The sequence below is a fragment of the Drosophila subobscura genome, chromosome E (assembly GCF_008121235.1).
Source record: "Drosophila subobscura isolate 14011-0131.10 chromosome E, UCBerk_Dsub_1.0, whole genome shotgun sequence".
Taxonomy (NCBI): domain Eukaryota; kingdom Metazoa; phylum Arthropoda; class Insecta; order Diptera; family Drosophilidae; genus Drosophila; species Drosophila subobscura.
In genome coordinates this window covers 3,379,790-3,404,092 of record NC_048531.1, presented here as the reverse complement: position 1 = coordinate 3,404,092, position 24,303 = coordinate 3,379,790, and the positions used below count along the sequence as shown (strand labels likewise).

Sequence of the window (24,303 nt, the reverse complement as noted above, 5' to 3'; positions counted from 1 at the left end):
GCAATGCAGGCACCTTCAGGAAGAGTTCAGCTAGAGAATTTTTGCCAGCCCAAAACTAAAAAAAAAGAAAATGAACGTTTGTGAGACGCTTCGTACGCGTCACAACTTTTATACCCGGACCTCAGTCACTGTGGATTTTTTTGGATTTTGCATTTAACATTTTTTCTACATCTGTCATCTACATATACATCAACACGCCCTTATAGCTCGCCACCCATTTGATAATTATCAAATGACTTTCTCACTTCTCGCGCAAACATAATTGGTATTTGAACGAAAACCTGACTATCTTCAAACCACCTTCTCCAACTTACACACGTTGCAACTTCTTTTGAGATTCGCTTTTGTATCGAGTATCGATAACGTGAACGCATATATCGTGTGGTTCAAGGCAATGTGTTTTGATCTGGCAGCACTGACAGGTTACAGCAAAATCAAAACATCAGAAGTTTTAAAACGTCATAGTTGTTTATACTAAATTTGTATAGAATAACAATAAGACAAAATAACAAATGTACTTCCGTGGATCTTCCATCGCGGCCACAGCCATCTGGCTGTTTGTGCTGGTGCTGGAGCAACAGCACAGTGACGTAGCCGTGTCGGCAGCATCCACGAACGCCACAAAGGCCATCAATATCTCGGAGCCCAGTGTACCGGCAGCAATTCCAGAAGCTCTAAAGCCGGATGATCGTAAAACCGTTAAGAAGGCCCTGTCAATAGAGGCGGTGCCCAATCAGAAGGATGCCGATGTCGTCATTGCTGAAAAGCCTGAGCTAACGTTGAAGGAACAACCCAAGGAGTCTCCACAGGCCGCTGCCCCAGAATCGCCATCCTCCGGTATGCCTGTGGAGGATGTGCGCATCGAGCACTCCAGCATGGGCAATGATGTGGACTTTCCGGGACAAGCCGTCGTCTACGTTCTGGTGGCAATAACAAGTTCCGCCATTTTGCTGCTTGTCTTGCGTGTCTATCGGTGAGGCGAGAGAAGAGCGCTTATCAGCGCATATGATGTGTAGTATTAAACTGAACTAAAATCTTCCCTATACAGCATGCGATTAACACGGGCAGAGCGCAAGTATGGAGTGCAAGGCGACAGGGCCAATCAGGAGCTAACACCGCTGCCCATGGCCATCGAAGACGTCAACAGCGACGAGGAGGACCACACCGTGTTCGAGGTCAATCGCCAGAATATACGCATATTATGAAACAGCTAACACAATTGCACGCCAAAGAGATATTTGGTAGCCACACCATTCTCAACACTTCTCAGCAACTTGCCTTCTCAGCTGGTCTCCGTAACTATATAATCCTTGTAGAATTACGTATTAGCCGGTAGCAAACATTGCAAATTGCCTGATTCCCTACTTGGTAACTGAGTTCTGTGTAACTTTCTCCCACAGTTGGTTCCCGTTTAACGAATCAAAAGAAAACAAAACCACTTGTGATAACTTTAACGATATATGAATATGTCTGTAAGAATATATTGTAGAAGACCCTAACGCGCTGAAGGCATGCCAATTTCGGTCAACGGATGCTTTCACAATAAATGTTATATTAAATGTACTGCACACATTTGTAGATCGGTTGTGGTATTCGGTTTATTCTCGACACTCTCATTAGACTCGTTGACACACAATTAGACTTAAAACTTCTATTAGCTTAATGGTAAATTGGAAAAACGCTGGATTGTGGGATCGTACATACAAACATACACGCACGCAGTTGACAGACAGCTTTGTTTACTTACAGAAAGAAATGCACTCGCGGCTTAAACAACTAAGATCACATAAATAATTTATTAACAATACTGCGGCTGTCCTGCCAGACCAGGAAGGAAGCTTATTACTAACATTAAATTTGAGTTTCGCTAACATTTGTTACATTTGTTTTTTGTTGGCACTGTAATTAGTTCGTTTACAATATACTATATGTACACATCATCAGATCATGCTACCGAACATGCGTTTGCCGCGGGTCAACACCAAGCTGACGACCATGACGGTCAGCAGAAAAAAGACCAGACTTAGAAATGTGGTGATGAAGCGACATCTTTGGCGGAATTTCTTCTCCTTTTCCATTTTCAATCGCAGTTGCTCAGCGCGCGGCAGATCGAGCGTAAAGTCCGACTCGGGTCGTGAGGATGGCTGTATGTAATTACAAAAGAAATATTTGTTTGATAAGGATTCGGCAGAGTTATACATATTTAGGTAGATCTGACCGTGGCACCCTCTGCCTCTTGGCATTCCCGTTGCCTTTTCCGCATTCCTCGCGCCCTCCCCATCAATTTTCTCATTAAATTATATAAAAAGTTAGCTTGGCTTGCAATTAAGTTCATTAATTTTTCGACGTTATGAACGTTTTGGGTTTCGGTAGATCTTTATGTAAGTCGTCGGCCATCACCGGGCCCCCTGAATGATTGTTTTGACATTGATCATGATCATATTCGGCGACTGCATTGGATCCGATCCTATGTAGTGTGCGTATGTAAATGGAGATGGGGGCTCATCTGATTTATTTGTGTGATTTTTCAGGTCATTGGCTAAGTGCGGCCGCAAAGCGGTTAGCCATAAATCATGGCATAAGCATCTTCGCGTTCGCAAATATTTGCAGTCGAACAAGGCGTGGTCTCCCCGAACACACACATACACACTCAGATTCGTACAACAAAAAGGGCTCCAACGCACAAAAATCTGACCCACTGAGGTTTTTGTTTTCTTCGCATCTCCGTTTTCTCGCTCCCCCCTTTGTATTGCCGCCGTCTTGCATCTCACTTTTAGCGACACAACCTTGAAATCTTTTCAGTAACAGCGAAAAAAAGAGCAAAGCACAGATGAAACACAGCGTTAACCGTGTTTGTTGGTGTCGTCGTTTTTGTTTCTTTTTGTTGATTCTCGCTAAACACGTTAAAAGTTACGAAACACTTTTGGAAATTTCACTTAGCCAGGTGTAATCATCATTGTCGGTGAGGGGCAATGAGAATCCGGTATCCTTGGCCACGGCACATGGATCAACGGGGGTGCCGACTTGTCATAAATGCAAAACTCTTCCACTGTGAAGAGTCACTTATGGGAGGGGGGCACATACTTCCGGAGGGAGTGCTTACTGTATAGACTGTAAAAGTTACATCAGAAGTCTTCGAAGGCCAGGAGCGGCAGCATCCTGCATTTACATACCAAATACATAAGCACATGTGTATGTAAATATGAATGTACATTTTTACTTTGGTTTTGAGCCGCATATCGAATTTCGAAGATATTCCGCCTCTAAGTGAAAGCTGCGCATACGCAATACGGTCATTAAAAGGGCATTCAAGTGTAATTTTGTGTGTGTTTAAAGTGCTTTCGACACTAACACCATTCACACTCAGGGCTTTTCTGTCTGCCTGCCTGTCTGTGTGTGTAATTGAGCCGTAGTTTGCCTGCCAAATCTGTGCAAACTTTTTTTTTGTATTTCTTTGCATTTGATTGTGATTGTGACTGGTTTTTTTGTGCTTCACTACACGGCTGCATTGTTTTCGGTTTTTGGTGATCATTTCTTTTTCGAGCTGGCAACACACACAAAACACAGACGGCGGTTAAAAAGGAGAAATTGAAATGAAACAACTTTGCGGTAAATTTGGTTGCCTTCCGGCTTCTTTGCTCTCCCTTTTGATGCTTGTCTGAGGTTAGTGATGATGCTCAAAGTCGTTTTGTTGCCGATACATACACACAAACACACCCACGCACACATATACCTTTGCATAGGTATTATTACCTCTGCTGTTTATCGGGCAAAGTACTTTAAAAGGCACAGACGTAATCGGCAAACAAGAGGGGAAGACTAGCCGCAAAGACCGAAGCATTTAATACCCTCACCAAGCCATTGTTCGCTTGCCAGCTGAAGTTTTGTTTGAAGATAAGCATAGAATTGCAATCGAGAACTTTAAAAACAGGAGAATAGAGAGACGATGGACTGACGGCATTATCTCCACAATATTTCGCTCCCTACCAGCAAATTGATGCACAAAATCATAATGTCCTCTTGAAGTGTACCCATAATAGGCGCTGATGAAGTGGCGGTGGATGTTACCGCATTCCAACATTTGCATCTCCATCTCTCTCCCTCTCTCATACTCTGTTGGCCTGCGTGCGTGTTCGTGTGTAACGGCTTTATGAAGTGCAATTGTTACGAAGTAAAAAGAGTGTTGAAAAAGGAGAAGGAGGCGGGGAGACGGCTGATGTGGATGAATGAATGAATGAATATTGAATAAATTGATTGATTTTTACACCCGCCCCAGACCAAAACAAAGATGAAGCTAATTTGCAAATGATGCCAGACGCACACACACAGACACACGCATATGCATGCACACGCAATAAATAATAAAATTAAATAAAAAATGGCAAACTCAAAATTCGCTTAACATATGCAAAACGATGAGAAATCTTGCTTTGTGGTTGCTGGCTGGCTGGCTACTGGGTGTAAATTCCCGCTCTGCCCTGCCCGGCCTTGAAATATGGGGCCAAGTTTTTGGGTGTGCGCTAATTCCAAAAAGAAAATTCATCGCTTAATGTGCCGCACACGTTTTTCCACTGACATTGAAAACGCCCCACCTGCCCCGACCCTCTTCCTCACTTCGTCCAGTTGCTCTGGCTGTGGCTCTGTCTCTGGTTGGAAGTTGGCCAAGTTTGATGTTGTACTACCAAAACGACGCGATAGAGATGCAGTACATCAGGTTTGACAAATTACTCCGAGTGAAAACAACATTTTAACACGTCCGCAAACAGATCGCCGCTGCACTCTGCCTTTCAATGAGGGCGAATGTGGGGGAATCCATATTTATGCGCACGTCTCGGCCATGGAGATCGCTGATGCCGATGCAATAATTATGTTTGTAGCTAGCTGGTGTTATCTACTCTAAGAAACATTTCAAAAGTATTTCCGTCACTTAATCCAGCATTCTCTAAGAATGATTGTGAAATATTGCACTGAAAATATCACTCAAAAGATCTATGAAGATTTGTGCTGCTGTAATGCTGCTGCTGTTTTTTAAACATGTTTGTCTACTCATCTTATCAATATTCATTGTATATTTATTTCTGCTCACCATTTTGTCTCATTAATCCACGCTTTCCGCTGCCAGCAGCGAACCAAACTGAACTGATCTGATCGAATCGAAGATCCATCCCCAGGTGAATGTCTCCATGGGGGGAATTTCTGTACGGGTTTTGTTTTGTTTCCCCCACTTAGCAGATCTACGCTAACTCGGCCTAAGTGTGGCAATACGTCCACGAGACGGGATTTAATTCAATTTGTTTTCATGCAGAGCATGAGCGGAACATTTATGCAATTGCAAATGAATTTTCTTCTGCCATTCTGCTTTGGAGTGCATAGGAAAAGCATTTTGCAGCTGAAGTGACTGCTGGATGGATAGAGCTGTCCGCCAGTTGAGTCACCCCACAGGAGAAGGCCGCAACAACTATTGTTGGGGCGTGGCAGAATTGCAAAATTCCGGTGGCTACCTAATTATCTCAGACATTCGCGGCAGACATTCCGACTAATGTCTACCTTTTCTCAATGGTTGCACACGACGTATGAGTGAGTAATGGGAGGAAATTTGATCACATAATTGGCGCTGCCGCGGCCACGGCAATATATCTACAGCTTCCGTGGAAGTAATGCCCATGATAGCCCACTTACGTTTATATAAGCCTCGGCCCCCCGTGGCTGCCAATGAAAAAGTCAGCTCGAATTTCTGGCCAAAAGGCTGCCAGCGGACAAATGCAAATGGCAATCGGAGCAAGGCGCCGCACCCGGCCAAAGAAGGTTGACAAAATCCATGACCAAACGTTTTGGCCTGCTCTTGAGACCAGCGCCAGGCTGCGTTCGGGGTGGGGGGGCTGGCAACAAATGGAAATTGCCATAACCCAGTTCGGAGCAGGCTGCTAGCTGCCCACCGGCCAGCGGCTGTGCAGCAAATGCGACGCCGATGGCGATTGCAACACTTTGTGGCAGGCACTTCTATGCTAGACGCATAGCAGCGTGCAGCGTCCACATTGGGACGCAGTCGCCTTACATTTCGCTCCAGTTCGTTTTCGGTTTACGGTTTACGGTTTTTTTTTTGGTATTCGCTTTGCAGTTTCATTTTCGTTTTCATTTTCATTTTCATTTTGGCATTCATGGCTGTAAACTTGTTTTCGTTTTCGCTGCCGGCCATTTGCCGTGGGACGAGTTTGTAGCTGCCACAGCAAGGAGTGAGGGAGGGAGGAACGGAGGGAGTTATGGTAGGGAGTGTTCGGAGGGGCAGCTTCTGTTTGCGAGAAGCTCGTTTTGGCATCTTCCTTCCCTGCGCCATTAAGTCGAGCAAACGTCCTTAAAGGTCACCAGAGTTGTAGGGCAACTGTGCAACTGGCACCGGTTTCAAGTTTGGGCCTGGCTATGATGAGGCTGCGATGCTTGGCTGCTGCCTCTTGCCACTTGCCACTTGTTGCATGCCTTTTTCTGGTTATCGCGGACACAATCGATGGCCAATTAAGTGACCAGTCAGTTGGCAAGATGCGGCGCGCTTAACGGAATTTAAAGGTTAACTGGTATCCACAGTGGTCGGTCGATCGAGTCACTGTTTAACTCTTTGATTCGCACTATGGCCCAATAATACGAGTAATGTGGCCCCAAGTTCAAATCGGCCGTGCGCTGCCGTCAGCGTCCAGCACACATTATAGATCGCATCGATCAGTGAATGCAAATGCGCTGTTAGGGTGAATAAACCCTAGTCGTGTGACGATTCGCAGCCCGCAGCCAAGCCACTGAAAGTGAAAACTCATTTGGATTCGCGTCTCGCGTTTCGAGTACGTTTGAATGGCGCACCAAAGCTGGGCCTACCCAGAGACTCCATTCGATTCACGGCTACGGATATTGCATCATTGACTTGGCCATAGAACGGAAACCAAAATTGGTAGCGGTGTTTGTTTGGGGGTCTGTTGATTGACTCGAATGATATCGCAATATCCCCATCGATACATGATTATGAGAAACATTAACTTTGGATGCAAACATTTTGTACAGTGTAAAAGGTTTGCTTTGCTTTCAATTTTGATTCAGCTGCGACTGAGCATCATCGAGATTTATGACTTAATCTGGCATTAACTGAAGAGCCATAGAATCAGAAGCAAGGCAACAGCTTAGAGCTTCGAGTGGTGCAACCAACATTAGATGTAATTATGGAGCTTTCAGAACAGAACAGAACAGAACAGAACAGCCCCCGCCCCACTCGCTCTGTGGAACAGTAGCCCCGTGGCACGCAACACAATTAATCATATTGCCATGTGGAAGGGGACACCCGACTATGGTGATCTTATCGCGCATGTCGCCTGCCGCATAATATAATAGCCCCCAGGCGAGTGCCGGTGATGAGTATGCGAGTGGCGTCAATGCTACGACATCCGCCGGGGGCCGACGATGATGTTCTTGCTGACGCCGCCAGTGCGGGGGTGTTGAGCGCTGGAGACGCTCACGAAGCACTACCAAAATGGCTCTGATCGCGGCCAAGGATGAGGTTGAACAACTGCTTGCACGAACTGCGGATTGCGGCAGCCGGTGCTCCCAGCTGAATTGCACTTGAAATTGGAATCGGAATCGGTATCGAAATGGCTTAATGAGCAGCGCATCTTGGCAGCGCTCATGCAAATTGCTGTTCGATCGGCTACGAATTATTATTGTGATTATTGTGATAGTTCGCCCAATTTTCATGGGGCTGGCCGACCTCGAGCTGCAGCTCCGCTTGGCTGCAATTAGTCGGGACATTAATCATACGCCTTGTTGCCCGACCACCTCATAATTAGCTCTGCAAGCCAGCGGGGGGCTTCGGTTGGCTGATCTACATTTGCCCATTATTTCGAAACGCACTTGACCCAAGTCGAATCTAATGATATACGTAGTCTGAACGATGAAGTAAGGGAAGTTAAAGCCAATAGAAGCCATAGAAAAAAAGGATGGAAAATCGTTCCAAGTACATCTTCCATCTCCTTATGAATAATTCAGGGAACGGAAGTTGGAATCAATTGAATTCAATTGAAATCAAAATCAAATTCAAATCTCATTAATTATTTCACACGATTCGGAGTGGCGTGAGTTCTGAGATCGCACGAATCTGCCTGCTATAATGATCAAATAAATATTTTTTTTATTGGGGCACGTGCAGATGCATCTGTTCGGATCTTTACTTAATTGCAGCAACCTTCAGTGCATTTGTGTTTTTTTTACTCCCCCCCAATGTACTCACGTAGGACAGCGTGGGCTGTGGACTGCTGATGACTAGTTCGCCTCCGTTCCGCTGTTTGCCGAGCAGCGACTGATGCTGGCGATTGGTGCCATAATACATCTCCCAGATGCTCGGCTTCTTACGATGCCACTCGGCGAAAGTGTCTCGCTCGCCCTTGCCGGCCCCAGAGCCACCGCCCAGAGCGTCCTCCTGGCTGGCAGATCCGCTCGAGCCGGCACCGGAGAGTATGGGCTTGTGGAAGGTGAGATTGCGCTGCATTTGGGTCACCACCATGGTGCCGGGCAGCGACGGAGGATGCAGCGCCTCCAGCTCCAGCTGTGGAGTCGAGGCGGGCGTGGGCGTGGCACTGCGGGAGAGGGTTGTGGTCTCGATGTAGCACTCGGCTGTGGGAAAGATCTCCGTGATGGACTTTCGCTTCATTTTGAAGTTGGGATCGCTGGCACAGCGGATGGTCATGGTCTGCTCGCGGACGCTGAGCGGCCGGCCGCTGGTCGAGATCAGGACACCGTCGTGGACTGCCTCGTAGGCGTTCAGGTGCAGCAGATCCGCACAGCTGCGCCTCCGCTCCAGGGCGTTTTGCAGGCGGACGACGTGCTGCTGCCGGCCCAGGCCGCTGCACAGTTGGCGCAGATCCTGTTCGCTGTGTTGGTTCATGCGCTGCAGGTAGGACTCCAGCTCCTGCTTGAGTGTGTGAATCATGCCCTCCAGCTCCTTGGGTATGTCCGGCGGGGGTGTGCGCGCGGGTGCAGGCGTGGCCGAGGGCGAGGGCGTGGCGCGGGAGAGGAGGCGTATCTTGTCTCGCACATCTTCGAGGAGTTCGCGGGTGCTCTGGAAGTGTACCTGGTCCTCGTAGCGCTTCACAAATCTCTCCTCGATGGGGCGAGGGGCGTGGCCAGCCGCTGCCTCGCTCTCCACGCGGTAGGCATCCTCCGGGCAGGAGTTGATGTATTTGGCACACTTGTAGTTGTTCTCCTCCAGCTGCTCGTCGCTGAGGAAGCTCGGATTGTCGATTCCCACCCGCCCCGACTTGGTCTTGGGATGCGCCTGGGACTGGGACTGGGACAGCGATTGGGGCTTTGGATCGAGCAGAAAGGCATCCAGATCGATGTCCAGCAGAGAATCGTCCACCAGCTGCTGCTGCTGCTGCTCCATGATGGTCGGCAGTTGGTTGTAGACCCTCAGCTTTTCGCTTATGTCCATTTGAAGCTGAGGCAGAGCCAGGGATGGGGCAGCGGGCGAGTGCATGAAGGAAACACTCTGCTCCTGGCCAAATAGGCGGGGAAAGGTCTTTAGGTGGCGATCCAGATTCTCGATGCTCGTCTCCAGGATGCGCAACTTATCGCTGTACTGCGGCAGCCCCTCCACCACCATCTCATCCTCCGCCGCCTGCTGCAGGTCGTTGACTCCCGCTGAATGAAAATCCTCGATGCCAGCTCCGGTAGCTGCATCTTGCATGTCCAAGCGCTGACTCTTCACTGTGGATAACTTATCCGATGCTGCAGTGCCAGCAGCAGCAACAATTGGTGGCAGTGGCAGTGGCAGTGGCAATGGGGCTGCTGTATCTTTGGCGGCCACTTTCCTCGGCAGCTGAAGCTGCGGCCGCAGTCGCTGTCTGGCTGCCACACTCTGCATCTTCGCCTGCTCCTCTCCGGCAGTGCCTAGGATGTCTATGACCGGTTCGCAATAGATGTGCTCGTCCAGCGAGTAAGTGGAGCACACATTGGAGCTGTAATAACCGGATGAGCCGCTTTTGTCCGTCGAGTAGTGTGAGCCACCGCCGCCAACAGCTGCGGCTGCTGCTGCGCCTGCAGCTGTGGATGTGGCAGATGTCGCGGATTTTGCCGCTGCTGCTGCTGCAGAGGCTGGGAGTCCAGAGTCCGTTGAATGCGCGCTGCTGACATTGGAGGCAATCGAGCACTTCTTGCTGCGCTCCACTCCCGCCGCCGAGCCTGTCATCTCGTGGGGCTTGTCGTGGCCGATGCCATTCCCGATTCCATGGGGCATTCCGCTGCCATTCCCATTCCCAGTCCCAGTCCCAATTCCATTCTTCGAGAGCGCCGTCAATGGCATTGAAGTTGTCGCCGCACTGCAAAGAGAGAGAGACAGGAAAAGAGAATCAGTGAAAAATGCTTAAACGAAAGGGAAAACTCGCGCTGGAAAGTGGTTTCGCTCGCTGTTGGTTTTTCGCAATTGCTTTTCGCAGTTTTGTTTACGTTTTGTCAAAGTTGCAGCCAAACAGAAAACAGAAAACGAAAACTGGTTAACTAGGTTAGTGGCTCTGCCTAAGTTTTCCATTTTTCAGCTGTCGTTTTCGGTTTTTTTTGGGCTATGCAAATGACAAGTGGCTGATCGAAAGCAGAAAACCAAACGAAAAGCTGCCATCAAAACACTCTAGGATAATCAGGGAAGAGCTTGTTTAAGCACAGCAAAAAGAGTAAGTAAAGGAAGTGTACAAATATTGGATAGCTCCCAAGAGATTCAGCGTAAATATCCAATTCGCACGAGGCTTGATGCGGGCAGGGATGCCCAGAGCCCGATCTACTATAAGTCCCAGCAACAGCGATACACAGTCGAAAAACAAACATTTGCCATTAAATTTTTAGAAATTCAACATAAAAATTCGATTTCAATTGATAGAAACTCGTTCTAAACAGGATTTTGGCTTCAGTTGCTGTTGCAAATTCTCATTCGCATTCGCGTTTTGCTCTTTTTTTCGCTGCCTAACTGTAAAGTTACTGCTCGAACTACTTCTCGGATTGTTCAAGAGTTTCTTCTGAATATATACACACATATGTATGTGTGTGTGTGTGTGCTGTGTGCGTCTAAGTTTTGAGCAAACTTTTTGGTGCACCATGAAATGCGGGCTGATGACGTGGTGGAAATCGCGACAGGAGTAATAGAAAATCAGCGGAAAATGCAGCGAGCATAACCAGCGAGCGACTGGGAGGACTGGCAACCGCAGAACTTATACAGCTTGCAAAAGAGATCTAAAATGCATGGAAATCGAATTTACTGAAAGTCGAGCATCAGCCGCTCTGTGCTGTCTTTAATTTCTGATTGATTAACCTCATCTCTTCTGTACCACTGCTCTCTATATGGGTTCTACATTTGCATTTTTCTTGCTGATTCAGATTTGCATACACTCGGAACGGCGGCCTGGCGCCAGTGGCAATGCTTTAATAACTCACTTACGAACGCTAACAAGCTGCCAGTATCGGTTCTACATATAAACATATATAGATATGTACCAGTATGTGCTGCACTCTATGCGATCGGCACTAGGTCAGCGCCTGCCTGGCTTTTGGCCATGCACAAGAGTTGCGTAATAACGGTTTTGGCCGTGTTGCCGTGCCGCTGCTCGGTTATTGGTATTTGTTCTTGAATGGTTTGGTCGCGGTGCGTTACGCACCCAAAATAAAACACCGATAGGTTGCTCTTTCGGCTGATATTTAGTTGCATGTTAACCGATGCGTTGCACATTTGCTGGGCAACAGAAGCAGGCAATAGGCAGGCGGTAGGCAGGCAGCCGCAAGGTTAGCCTTAACTCTAGTTCGGCCCGGCAAGAGCATGAAATATTTTGCAATCTTTGGATAGTACGCGGAGTATATGTTTATTTTGTTTGTTCGAACTGTGTTAATTAAAATGTTCAGCCTCGTTTGCATGCACGGAACCCACTGCCGGACAGGCAAACGGACAGACGAACGGACAGGCGGAGCGGCCGTTAGTAAATAAATTTTGTGTGGCCGCTAATTGTTGTTGACTTGTTGCCAAGACAAATTACACTTGCTTGAAGTTTGTGGCTCACACTTTGGTCCTCACACCAACATTCAACATCCAACAACTTCTTTTTATATATACTGCATATAATCGTATCTGGCTATCAATTGCACATCAATCAAAGTGATTTGATCGCTGATTGGTTGAGATGGATATGGATGTTTGCTATGCGAGTGGATGGTTGGATGGATTGGCTAAATGCTGACCTTGGCATAGCTGCTGCCAGAGCTACTGCTAGTGCTGGGGCCATAAACTACAGATATAACTATGGCCTAGACGGGCAATGGCTCAAATATTGAATACAAATTAGCGACGATCAGCGTCGCCTCAATTGATGGCTAACTATGATCTAACTGCACCCGATGATGGCCAATCCGACAATGGAATCGCATTTGGAGAAGGTCAAATTGGAAGAGCTACTGTGCGAAATTCGTGCCTCTTGCTAGGCCTGCGTAGGCACACTACGTGAGTTGTTGATCAAAATATTTAGTTATGGCACCAACGTGGCCTGCCTGCCAAGTGCGGATTGGTAAAGGGCTCAGACAGTGACTAATTTGGGTCACATATCGGTCAGCATATGATTGCATTGACCTTGGGTGGGAAAACTCTTGACACTCTTGGCATTTGTTGAGCTCTTTCCTTGATGGCTTATCATGATTACCATATTCTGAGACAGCCACTGACCAAAATGGCCAAAGAAACAAGTTGCAAATGCGACTGCGACTATCTGCCAATTAATGGAAATTGCTGTCAATGCGCGGCACGACTCTGGGCATCGGAACGAAACGAATCGATGCCTGTACAGGCAGATTTCTATATATTGTAGATACGTAATCGTACTACTCGTAAGCTCAATGTATTTATTGTACATTTCTTGAGAGATATTTCAAACCCAAACTGGCTTCAAGCGCTGACCTTCAGCGAATCGAAGATCTTGAGCCGGTGTCGGTGCCGGTGGCTTCTTTAGTTTCAATTAATAAACGTAATTGTTGCAGCTGTCTGCAGTTGTTGGCGCTGCTGCCGCTGCTGCTGCTGCTGCTGCTGTTGCTGCTCTTGCTGACCGCCATCAAGTGGCAGCTCCTCTAAAAACAACAATATCCACAATGCATACTCGTATAGAGAGGGAAAAAGAGGTTAAGGCTGACAACAGGCGCCAAAAACCGCATTGCTCGATGCTGCTGCTGCTGCAGCTTGAACTTCAGACATCATTTACATAGCTGCTGTCTGCCAGTCTGCCACTGCGGCAACTGCAGGTTGCCTCATTTGTACGAGAACCATCTCTGGCAATCATAATCCCCATTTAGGGCCACACTCTGCCGCTGATTGTAATCGCCACCTTAATGCCCTGCTAATTGCCGTGGAACAACATCATTACAAAATATGTATATGTATGTATGTATCTGTGGCTGCTGCTGTTGCACCTTTAGTGAGCCATGAAGTGTTGCTTCAAGTAACATGCACAACAAATACGATTTTGGGATATACTCGTAGAGGTATGCTCTTGACGTGTCTTGACTTTACTCTGGGCCTCTCCCTCCCTGCTCCCAAGGTTGTTGTCGGAATGCTGAAGGTTGCTGCATTATGCTGCATATTTGGGTTGCATGAACACACACACACACAGAGATAAATTATGGTCTGAGCTGTTCTTGGTGTGAGCCAATTAATAATCCAGGGCAGAGAGTGAGAGAGAGAGAGAATTATGGAATGGAGCTGAAGCAGTTCTAGAGATTCCTGAAAGATTTCTCTGCTATCTTGGTGTATAAATAATCAAATTATGCACTTCCTGTTGGTTATTTCTTGCCCTAAAACTCACCTCTGATACTTGAGCATGGCGCGCGGCAGCAGAAAGTTATCGTTGCTGGCGGATGCCACTAATCCTGTGGCGATGCCGCCCGCTGCTGCCGTCGTTGCCTCTGCTACTGCTCCTCCGACTGGCGCTGCACCGCCGGGTCGTCCGAAGAATGCTCCCAGGCGTTGCAGATAGGCAAACTTGGGTGCTCCAATGGGTTCATGTGGCACCGCGTAGCGACCGCTGCTTCTGCTAGCCGCATCGCCATCGTCCCCGTCCCCGTCCTCGTCGTAGGGCAGCACCTCGATTGCATCAAAGTCGTAGGAGTTGAAGTATGCCTGTTCCCGGGTGCGTTTCACCTGGGCCGCCTCCGTCACATGGTCGGCGGATATGTCTGTGGGGGCCTTCTTGCTAGCCGTCGCCCCCGAGCTCTTGCAAATGGGCATGGCTCTGGCTCAGTGTCCCAGCCCTGGCTGCAACAGAAATGAGAGTAAAGCAAACAAATTCAATTATCATATATGTACAACGTTCCCTCCAACAGCTTGCACAATGTTATGTTTATGGTTTTTTACTATTAGCGACACGAATGCATCCGCTCGCCAACCACCGCAGCGGGAACTGCGGCTGAAACTGGAGCTGAGGGTGGACATGGGACTCGAACTGAAACTGGTTTCCTGTTGGCACAGAATCCATTTGATTTTGTTGCCTTTTGGATGGATGCAAAAGTGTGTGTTGCTGCCCCGACTCATGACTATGCATTAATTAGCCGAAAAGGGTTTTCGCAATTGCATAATTTCGCAGCTGGAGGAGGAGTCTCCCAGAGTCCAGAGTCGCGAGTGCGGAGAGTGCCGAGTCTCGTCAAAAAATAATTTATGAGGCAACATTTCCAAATGCCAGCAAATGGTTATCCCCATGGACTCTGCACTCTCTCTCGCAGAGTTTTGCACAGAAAGGCCTGGGCCCTGGGTCGTTATGTTCATGATCGATCGATAAGTGTTGGACGGACTCACAGCTCCATCATTTACTGGTGGGTGTGCCGGGGGATTGGGTCTCCCTCTAGTCTCTAGTGTTGGCTCATCGCCGTGCATAATGTTCCGCGTTATCACCAAATAGCGCCAAAGTGCAGGGGCTGCAGATTGCAGTGGGATTCCAGTTGTTGTTGTTGTTGTTGTTGTTGGTGTGGCAATCATCTGTTTTCAAGCTACTCACAGATTGGATGGTGGATGGTGGAAATAATACATGAGGCAGACTCCCACGAGTAATCCCTAAATGCAGCATTCCTGTTACAGCAAAAGTACTAGTTATACCCCATTAACCGAGTCTGTAAGCCTACCCACCAAAACTTGCATAAGTTCTCCCCCAACTCTCCTTCAAACCTTTATTTTGCGGATGCCATTTACTGAGGTCAGCTGGGGAGTTTTCTTGGCAAACTCTGCGGTTGGTGGTTAGTTTGAGGCGCCTCATTTGATGGATTTCTGTGACAGCTGCAGCCTTAAGCTTACCACATAATACTCTTAGTAATGTCGGATTAATCGCTGATCGTGTTACCATATGATGGAGTTAGTGTTAGTGTTAGTGTTGAGCTGCTGATGACATGCCAGGCCGTGCCATGCACATGTGTGCCATGGTCAAAACGACAAGCGACAAACGTTGAGTTTTTATTTTCTAGTTCTGTTGTTGGGCCACAGTGACAACTCGGAGGTTGTGTTTGTCGTCTTCTGTCCTCCGTCCTCTGACAGAGAGAGGCCAGGCAGAGCCAGAGACAGAGGCAGTGAAGAATTGCAGTGTAAAACCATTAATGACAGTTGGCAACATCGAACGCTCAGTTGGTTTCCGTTGCCGTTGCATGAAAGGTACGCTGATTGCAGCCACAGACACAGAATATCGAATTGGAGCAGTTCATCAAGTTGCTACAAAAACACAAACAAAGATCCACCGATGAGGCCACAGATACGCTTCCCGTTTCAGAGTCTTTCAGCTGGCACTATGATAATAAATGCAAATGCTGAACCAACTTTGTAAACAAGAATAGATTTGGCTGTGGAAGCTGTTGACTGGAAATCGATGGATGGCCAAAACAATTGAATGCTCGAGTGGCCGGCTACCCGCAGCACTTGAGTTATGGAAATGTGAATAAAAATACGAGTAGAGACAATGCGGATTTGGACTGGACTGGGACTGGGCCTGCCACGGAGACGTGAGGGTTTTATTTATAGTTTCAGCTCTTCAATCAGAATGCCTGCGGTGGCTTTTGATATTTTAATGAGTCAATTGGCACTCGAACTAAATGCTAAAGACGAATTGGTAGCAGAATTGGAGTCGGAATCCGAATTGGAATGGGAATCTGGTGTTGATGTTTGAATTTTGTATGCCAATCTTGGCGTTGCCATGTGCCCAGATCTGCCTTGACGGATTTGCCATGAATACATCATCGCCTACGGCCGACTGCCGACTGCCGACGGACAAAAGACTTGAGCGACAAACGCCGATTGCCCAAGGTGGGGCCAGCCAGGCGATCCTAAAAAGAAATCTTCATAAATGAAGCAGCGGGCACAAACCACAAAAATCGCGAATCTGCATTGTTTTCCAGCGGCATGGCGAAATCACGTTTGCCAACGACTGGCTGACTGAATGATGCTAATTTACACTGCTGCCCTGCGCTGCTGCAAAAAACACGTCAGAGATGTCAGAGGCGGTGCGACGCCTCCGCCCAACATGCGGCGGCATGCGGCAACTTCAAACTGCATTTGCCGTGTGCCACGTAACTGGGGAAAACTGCAGGCAGGCAGGCTGAAAATGTGGCCCTAACACAATGACTTGGCCAAAATGTGGCTGCAGCTTCAGCTGCATCTTCAAGCCGCAAGTTGGGCCCCGACGAAGCTTTTAATACCCTCCTGATGAATAGCTTAAAACTTGAATGATTTTTGGAGAAATTTGTTCACTTATGGTAATTAGGACTCCAAATTTGTAAGTGTAGAAATGTCTCCCTTCAAGCACTCCCAGCCAGTCCGCATATACTCTCTGGCAGGGTATAAACCGCAAAAAACCTCATGTAGCAAAAAGGAAAAAACAAACCATAAAACAAACAATACTTTTTTCTTGCTGTTCGGGTTTTGTTTCAATCGATTGCCCAACAAAGTAGTCTCGGGATATCTGAGTGATCTGCAGCAAGAAGACGACCCCGAACAAAGAGCATAACAATCTACTTGTTGTGCATCCAATATCCTAGAGTAGTTTGAGTCCACCTGGAAAAGGTCATTTGGGCCAAAAGCCGCAATGTTTGTGCAAGAGTTGAGTTCCTCTCGCTTTTAGAGTGGCAGACCCACACTCCAGTAATAGTTTTTTAACGCGTTTCGCCCTTAACTCTTCATTAAATTCGAGGCTGTGAAGTGTGGCCAGGAGATGGTAGATTTTGGGAGCATTCACGGCTCGTTGCACCCACAAACCACTCTGACTGTCGGCGCGTCTGTCATTGAGTCTGCCCCACCGGCTGTGTCAAAAGCCTCTAATTAGTTGGTAGCCGCTCTCAAAGAGACATTTTGCAACAATGATTACGGCGGGTTGGCGGCAATTAATGCAATTAATGCCTGCACTGGCCAACGCTCAGAGCTACACTAATGTCGCGTCATAATTGCAATTTAGGGCAGTGAAAAAACGCACTGGGTTAATGCTAATTGCAGGCGCATTAGGCGCTGCCCTGTACCCACGCGGCCTATCTAATTAAGGTCTCTGGGGGTCGAGACCTTGTGTACGCAGAAAGCATTCAACTGGCACTAAAATGGGACACTTTTTTGTTACAATTTCCAATCTGTTGAGAGCCAATGCATCTATAGTTACTTCTTATCGCGGGTAACGCAACGGCTCGAGCTGATTGATACATAATTCCCCCACACACACTCCCCCAAAGATTGCTTCCCAGCAGCCGATTGCTGCGAGTGTCTACTATTAAATTGTGATTTAGCCAAGTGTGAGAGCCATCAAATGAATGCGCATAAATTAGGCAACCAGTGAGCAGGGCAGCAGGTGAGTGGCATGAGTAGGTCCAGCGAGTACTCACTCCTACTCCCTCGTCCAGCTCGAATAAGTTGTAAAATTTAACGAGCATAATTAAGTGCAGGCCATAAGAGGTAGTCGGAGGGAGTCGGAAGGCGTTACCCACTCTTTTGGCCAATAAATCGCCACTGGCGAGCACGGGCGAGTCAGAGATTATGTAAATGGCCCCAAGCACTGTCCATGTGGATGGATATTTCTAGACGTTGCTCTGGGACGGTGGACTCTGCTCTGCTTATTAGAATGCTTTCCATGGTGTTGACAGATATAAATTTATGCTAAGCCGAACTCTGACCTTGTGCCCCAGAGACAACAGTTGAGTTTTTGTTCTTCCTCGGTTCATTCCCTCATTGATTGCAGCAATCAGCCAGAGGTTGTCCGTTGTCCGTTGTTTTTGTTTGCTTTTTTTGTTTGTTTGATTATTCGGCAGAGGAGAACGTTAGATTTCGATTAACCTTGTCTGTGGCTCTTGCCACATTGAACATCAGCGACCGTCAGCGGCGAGACGCTCTAAAATACATCGAACAAAAAAAAAACATAACAAGCAGAAGCTCTCTGGCTCCAAAAATAGAATGGAATGGTCAGGGCATTGAGCATATCCACACACAGAAACTAAAAAAACATGCCTGAGAGTGTATGTGTGTGCTGTAATTACGGATGCACATGAGGAGGAACTTCGCTTTTTTCGAGTGCTCCACTGCTGCAGCTTTAGCTCCAGTTTCAGCCTTAGTTAATCCCGCCATGCGGTGCAGTCAAGCGGCAAACACTTGACTTGCCCACTTCCGCCCACCCACGCCCGCTCTCTCCACTCACACTTTTTCTGCACTTTTCCTTTGGCTTATTCAAAGCGTAGCAACAGAGTTAATCTGGTTGTTTTTCCTGCTGCTGCTGCTGCTGCTGCTGCTGTTGCTATTGCTGTTTTTTTTTTACCAGCTTTTCCCATTTCACAACTTTCGCTCTCTTCACGGGGAGCTTTTCTCTTGCAGCCGAAAATTATTTCAGCTTAAAATGTCAATCCGCATTTGTCTTTGAGGATCAGAAGGAAAAGCCACAGCACATAGAATTTATTTCACAGTTTTTTGAATATTTTTAAAACCTTCTTTCATCAGCCTTTGTAAATACATTCTTTCGGTTTAAGTTAAAGTATATTAAGGACAAGGAAGAAGAAGAATTGCTCTCCGACGAGTACTTTTTCCTAAAATGAGAAAAACTTAGCGCTTAATCCTTATTCGTTGCTGCGGATAAAATGAAATTTTTTGAGGAGAATAGAGGACTTGCAGTGGCAGCTTAAACTAGTTTTTCCTCTAGGTTTTCCCTCTGAGAGCCATTGAAACGGATGTACAGCAGAGATGAATGAATGTTGCCTGTTGAGGCGACTTTGCGGCCTGTTTCCTCTGATACATTCATGCGAGTATCTCTCCACATGCACTTGTCACCCGTGCCTCCCACGCCACTTGACACATGGCAATTGTAGGGCGGAGAGTGGGAGAAAGCGGAGGGGAAGGATTGTGGCAAGTGTGCAAACAGAACGAACAAAACTGCCAAAACATGTTGAGACCTCATCTCCGTACACAAAAGCTCAAACCCGACATGTAATCACAGCTCTGGGCTTAAAGAACTTTGAGCTGTTAAGCGCCCAGTATAACAGATTAGTTTCCATCGTTACTTGATAGCTTCTTGCCATTGAAGTTTGATATTAAACATAATTTTTTGGTCTTAAGCTGTCTTGCCGTGGGTGCGAAGACTTAACTTAGAGTTCCTTCTTCGTATTACCTATTTGAAGGGCTTTTCTATGCTTCTATCTTCAGCATACCCATTACAATACCTTCTGGAGCGTGCTGCCCATATATCGTTTGGCTTTGTCCAACGCCGAAACTGCTGCTGTTGAAGGCAAAACAAAACGCTTGAAGATGTGCCAGTGCCAGCAATATCCATTTGAATACACACTCATATGCATAATTCCATTCGTGCTCGCATCCATCTCTGGCCAGCAGTCAAGGTCAATGATGATTCGTGGCAGAGTGACCGCTTGACATTTTGACACAAATAAGCTGTCAAAACGGAATCACAACGGAGGCAGCGGCAGAGACAACGGTGGTAGCAACAACTGTGCCAGCAACAAGTGCAATTCGTTGACTCTGAACTTGAAATGTTGTGCAAGGCAATCAACGGTGTGTGGTGGGGGTGGTGAGGCCGGACATCCGTGACTTTGGGCCAAGCGAGGAATTACATATTAAATGCAGACAATGAAAAGCGGGAAGCCCGAAAATTTGACAAGAGAAAACCAGTAGGCTGCCAATTAGTGTTGCATTTGTTCGGCCTGCATGTTGCGCCTGTTGTTCGGCGGCCCCCCGCCACGCAACACAAGTGCAAATCTTGCAACAATTAACAGCAAATGCCTCAATATATGCGTTTTCATTTACATTTCCATTTGCATTTGCATTTGCATGATTTAATTTTCCAGTATTTGTTCGCTGAGCTTGGCGGCCCATTCACATGAGCTCAAAAAACGGGTTTATGGCACTTGGCCAGAAAGCGCCATTATGATGGAAATTAGAGCCATAATCGTAATAGTGGGTTTCGGGTTCAAGTCTGTCCGTCTGTCTGCCCGCCGCTCATTGTGCGTCCATTGTGCGGCGCCGTGGTCCACATTGAAACAATTGAGACAATTTAAATCAATTGAAAGCTGATATATCGATGTCAACGCCGGATGTCATGAACTTGAAAAATTACCATTTAATTTGCCATCTCAATGAGTTCGGTTTTTTCTTTCTCCTATGGCGAGTATTATTAATACGATTTTAATAGCTCTCCGTCTCGGTTCCAGACTTCGATTCAAACACGATTATATGCATGCTAATAGCTGGATTGCTTGGCTGGATGGCACATTGAGTGTTGGGTTTCAATTCTGGCATTCTTTTTTTCTTAATTGGCTGAAAGCTCCAGAAAAGTAAAAGGGAAAGCAAAAACACCAATAAATTATGCCTGTCCTGCTCTGCTATATTCGCTATATAAAGTTGTAGATTACACATTTGAATACATGATCAGACATGCTATAAAAGCGATCATTTGTCAACACTCCAGCACTTCACAGAATCATCAGATAAGGCCCGTACTTGGGCTGATATATTCGCCAGACTTCAGGCATTCATTAGCCGGACACAAGAATCCGTCCAGCTATTTATTTATCTTATATTTTTTGTATTCTAAATGTTTGTTTTATATTTGAATTTGGTGGGGAAACATGTTTTGGAACCAGGTTCTATGCATGCTTATCACTCCTGACTCTGACTGGTTTATCTCTGACGGTGGACAAGTGTGTGTGGTTTATTAATACACGAAATTGGCTCGCTGCCAATTCCGGTTCGTCGAACCTTTCACTTATGGATGCTCTGCGAATTCCACAAGCTGTTAAATAATCTTGAGATCGTGACGAAGATGTGCTCGAGTCTCTAGATCTGATCTTTTGTCTCCCACAACATCAACAGTGGCAGTGGCAGTAGTCAAGTGGTGTCCGTGTCCCCGACAATCGGTCATCTCATGGCACATCTCGTTAATTTGTGGTTTCCATTGAGCAATAAAATATCTCAACCGCATCATGAAAATGAAATATTTATTTGCCTACTGTTGATAATGTGTGATGGTTGGCTTTGAATAAAATATTAATTATCAATTTTCAAATGGAGAAAGAGCGGAGGTGGAGGCGGAGGGGTTGAGTGTCTGTCTGTGCATTGTCAATGACCGCATTTGTATATTAATTATTTGAGTTTGTTGCCTCATTAATTTGGCCAAAGTAACACCCACCCACAGCTGTTGCCAATGTGCTGTAAGCCATCTGGTTATTCGCTCTCTATCCTCGCCTCTTCGTCGCTTCGTGTCTCTTCTGTATTTATAGATGCTTATAACTGCCAGAAATGCGCATTGTGTCGTAATATTCATGCATTCAATATTAAATGCGATGATTGATTTTCAGCCATCGTTTGGAGGAGGCTCAGACATAAATGGAACAGCCAAACAAATTTCAAACTAAACTTGGAAATGGTGCATCTGCGACACGCCCTCCACACTCTGTACACATGTTTGCAAGATGTATCTATAAATAGCTGCAACAGAATTTCAGCTTTGTTTGAGACAGCGCCAGCTGTATTTACGTATGTGCTTCGTATGTATTTGTTCAAAATTACTTTTAAGTCGATTTTGAATTTCTTTTTCTGCTTTTTTTGCCATCTATTCAACAGGTTTCGCTAAAGAGACAAACTTGTTAGGGGCTTTCGATGACGCTAAATCAAATAATATTTATACACAAAATTAGTGGGAGTGGGAGGAAAAGGCCGAAGAACAAACCTAGTCTAACAGACCCCGATGCGATGAATCAATTTAAAGCCAATATGGATTGGCTTCTCTAATGGTTTTGAGCTAATGAATTACTTCCACCTGACGTGCCAACACCAATTGGGTTAGATGTCTCTTCACAGATTCCCAATTTGGTGTGACAGGAATTTCTATTTATTGTTAGGCAAAACACGAAACAAACCAGACCAAAATACCAATTAAAGGCTTCAAGAAATTAAGTCATCAGCTGAATGTTGCGGGCGGATTCTCGAGTTGGATTTCCTGTGAAAAATGCAATCTACCAGCATGTAATTCAGACCCAATTAATTTCAATTTATTTGCCATTGAAATTGTTTGAATGTTTGCAATTAAGAAATTAAAATGTAGATAACCAGGTCCTCAAAAAGATGAACCATAATTTTGTGTCAGGGTATTTTAGAGCTTCGGTTAAGTCACATTTAGTTGCCTCCTCTGCCTTTACGAGGGTCATTAAAGGCCAGGACAATATAAAATTGTTTGGTGATTTCGGTCAGTGTCTGTGTCTGTGTTCGGTTCTGGGTCTCTGTTCTGTGTCTATGTTCTATTTGCTGGTAATCCTTATCTAATTTATGCAAATTCCGTATCGGTTTAATGACACAATGGACGCCGTGGGGCGCACGATTTGCGGCGACTAATTCGTTTGATTGTAATTAGTTGTAATTGGTTTATGTTAATTGCTTTGCGTCCGTTCGACCGACTCTCCTTTTGTTCACACATACAATATGTACGTTAAATAAAACTTACCTCACCCGAGCACTTTAAACTGTGACCAAAGTTGATTCCTTTCCCGATGATATTGTTTCTGCTTGCGTTGCATAAATGTTTGGCGGCTTTGCACATAAAAAAGCTAACAATCAGAGAGACAGAAATTGGTAAGCAACAATTGCATTAATACTTGGCTTTTAATTGCCAAACACACAGAGAGAAACGCACACACACGCACACACATATGCACCACCCTGGGACGGACACTCGGAGAAAACTTGAATGCAAATCAAGCGGCAACGGCGGCGACAACTTGTTCGAAAAAAGTCAAATGGTCAAGCAGCCGCCGCCGCCGTCGAATGGAGCTGATTAAAAAATTGTCCGCGGACAAAAGTTAGTTAACATTTTTTTTTTTTTTTAATTTCTGTCTCTTCTTTGGCTGCGTTTTGTTTTATCATCTCTGGCCTTTTTTGGAGGGAAAAACAAAAGCAAAAACCCACGGCAGACAAAATGAAACGAAAATGAAACGAAAAGCACACAAATATTGCAGCAGAAGATGAGCAAAGCGCACGCCAAAAATCAAACTTATGCAATTTCTTTTTGTTTATTTCCAATTTCTGCTTCTGCACTTCTCTCCCTCTCCTCTCTTTCTTTCTTCGTGCGGCTTGCTCTCACACAATTTTTCTGGCTTCGCCTTTTGTTATTGCTGTTTAATGCACTTTTTTCACACACACACACACATTGCAGTTTTGCAGCTCTGGAGATCTGCACGAAATCGTGTCAGAATATCATATGGGTTGCTCTGTTATTCCTATATTATCTCCCAGTGTCCCAATGTGGTACCGAGCGAACCACCTTCGTATAGCGACGATGCGCGGCTGCGTGGAGCACCACATACAAAAATCACAAGCGACAGCCGACCGACAACCAACGACGTGAACGAGTTAAAAGAAACTGGCAACGCCAGCTATCTGCCAGCGCAAAGACAAGACTCGGCGGAGTCGGTCACTTGGTTGATGTTCGTTCGCCGACGCCGACGCCGCTGTTGCTGCTGTTGCTGCTGCTGCTGTTGCTGCTGATCTTGCGGTATACCCTAATCGTATCAAGGGGTGGCGTCACTTTTCAGAGGAGTTTGCCAAAAGAGAAGAAAGATGTTGTTGAAAATTGATTTCGATTATTATTTAAATGTGTCATTGACAGGAAAATAATGATTTTCCTTTTTAGCCAAAGGGCATTGCGGGTCATGTAGCCAGAGCTGGCACTTGGTCAAACTAAATGCTTAATTTAAACACATGCTAAGTAAACACATTTAAATCAAACTTAGTCTTAATTACTTTGTTCAATGGGCATG

General features: G+C 46.2%; 2 protein-coding genes across 6 annotated transcripts; one reads left to right on the top strand and one right to left on the bottom strand.

Annotated features, from left to right (window-relative positions):
• Positions 1–412: 412 nt before the first annotated feature.
• On the top strand, positions 413–1,570 carry LOC117890417. 2 transcript variants are annotated; one of them, XM_034795235.1, is made up of 3 exons: positions 413–973; positions 1,049–1,175; positions 1,401–1,570. In XM_034795235.1, the coding sequence occupies exons 1-3, from the start codon at positions 513–515 to the stop codon at positions 1,413–1,415; spliced, it is 603 nt and encodes a 200-aa protein (XP_034651126.1). In that variant the 5' UTR covers positions 413–512; the 3' UTR covers positions 1,416–1,570. The 2 variants fall into 2 exon arrangements, with proteins under 2 accessions (XP_034651126.1, XP_034651125.1); XM_034795234.1 differs by having other exon boundaries at positions 414–973; positions 1,049–1,568.
• A 10-nt stretch (positions 1,571–1,580) lies between these two features.
• Positions 1,581–23,936, bottom strand: LOC117890416. 4 transcript variants are annotated; one of them, XM_034795231.1, is made up of 5 exons: positions 23,808–23,936; positions 22,992–23,094; positions 13,851–14,299; positions 8,261–10,346; positions 1,581–2,144 (listed from the first exon to the last, which is right to left on the bottom strand). In XM_034795231.1, the coding sequence occupies exons 3-5, from the start codon at positions 14,270–14,272 to the stop codon at positions 1,941–1,943; spliced, it is 2,712 nt and encodes a 903-aa protein (XP_034651122.1). In that variant the 5' UTR covers positions 14,273–14,299; positions 22,992–23,094; positions 23,808–23,936; the 3' UTR covers positions 1,581–1,940. The 4 variants fall into 4 exon arrangements, with proteins under 4 accessions (XP_034651122.1, XP_034651123.1, XP_034651121.1 ...); XM_034795232.1 differs by having other exon boundaries at positions 23,689–23,910; XM_034795230.1 differs by having other exon boundaries at positions 23,693–23,910.
• Between the last annotated feature and the right edge of the window lie 367 nt (positions 23,937–24,303).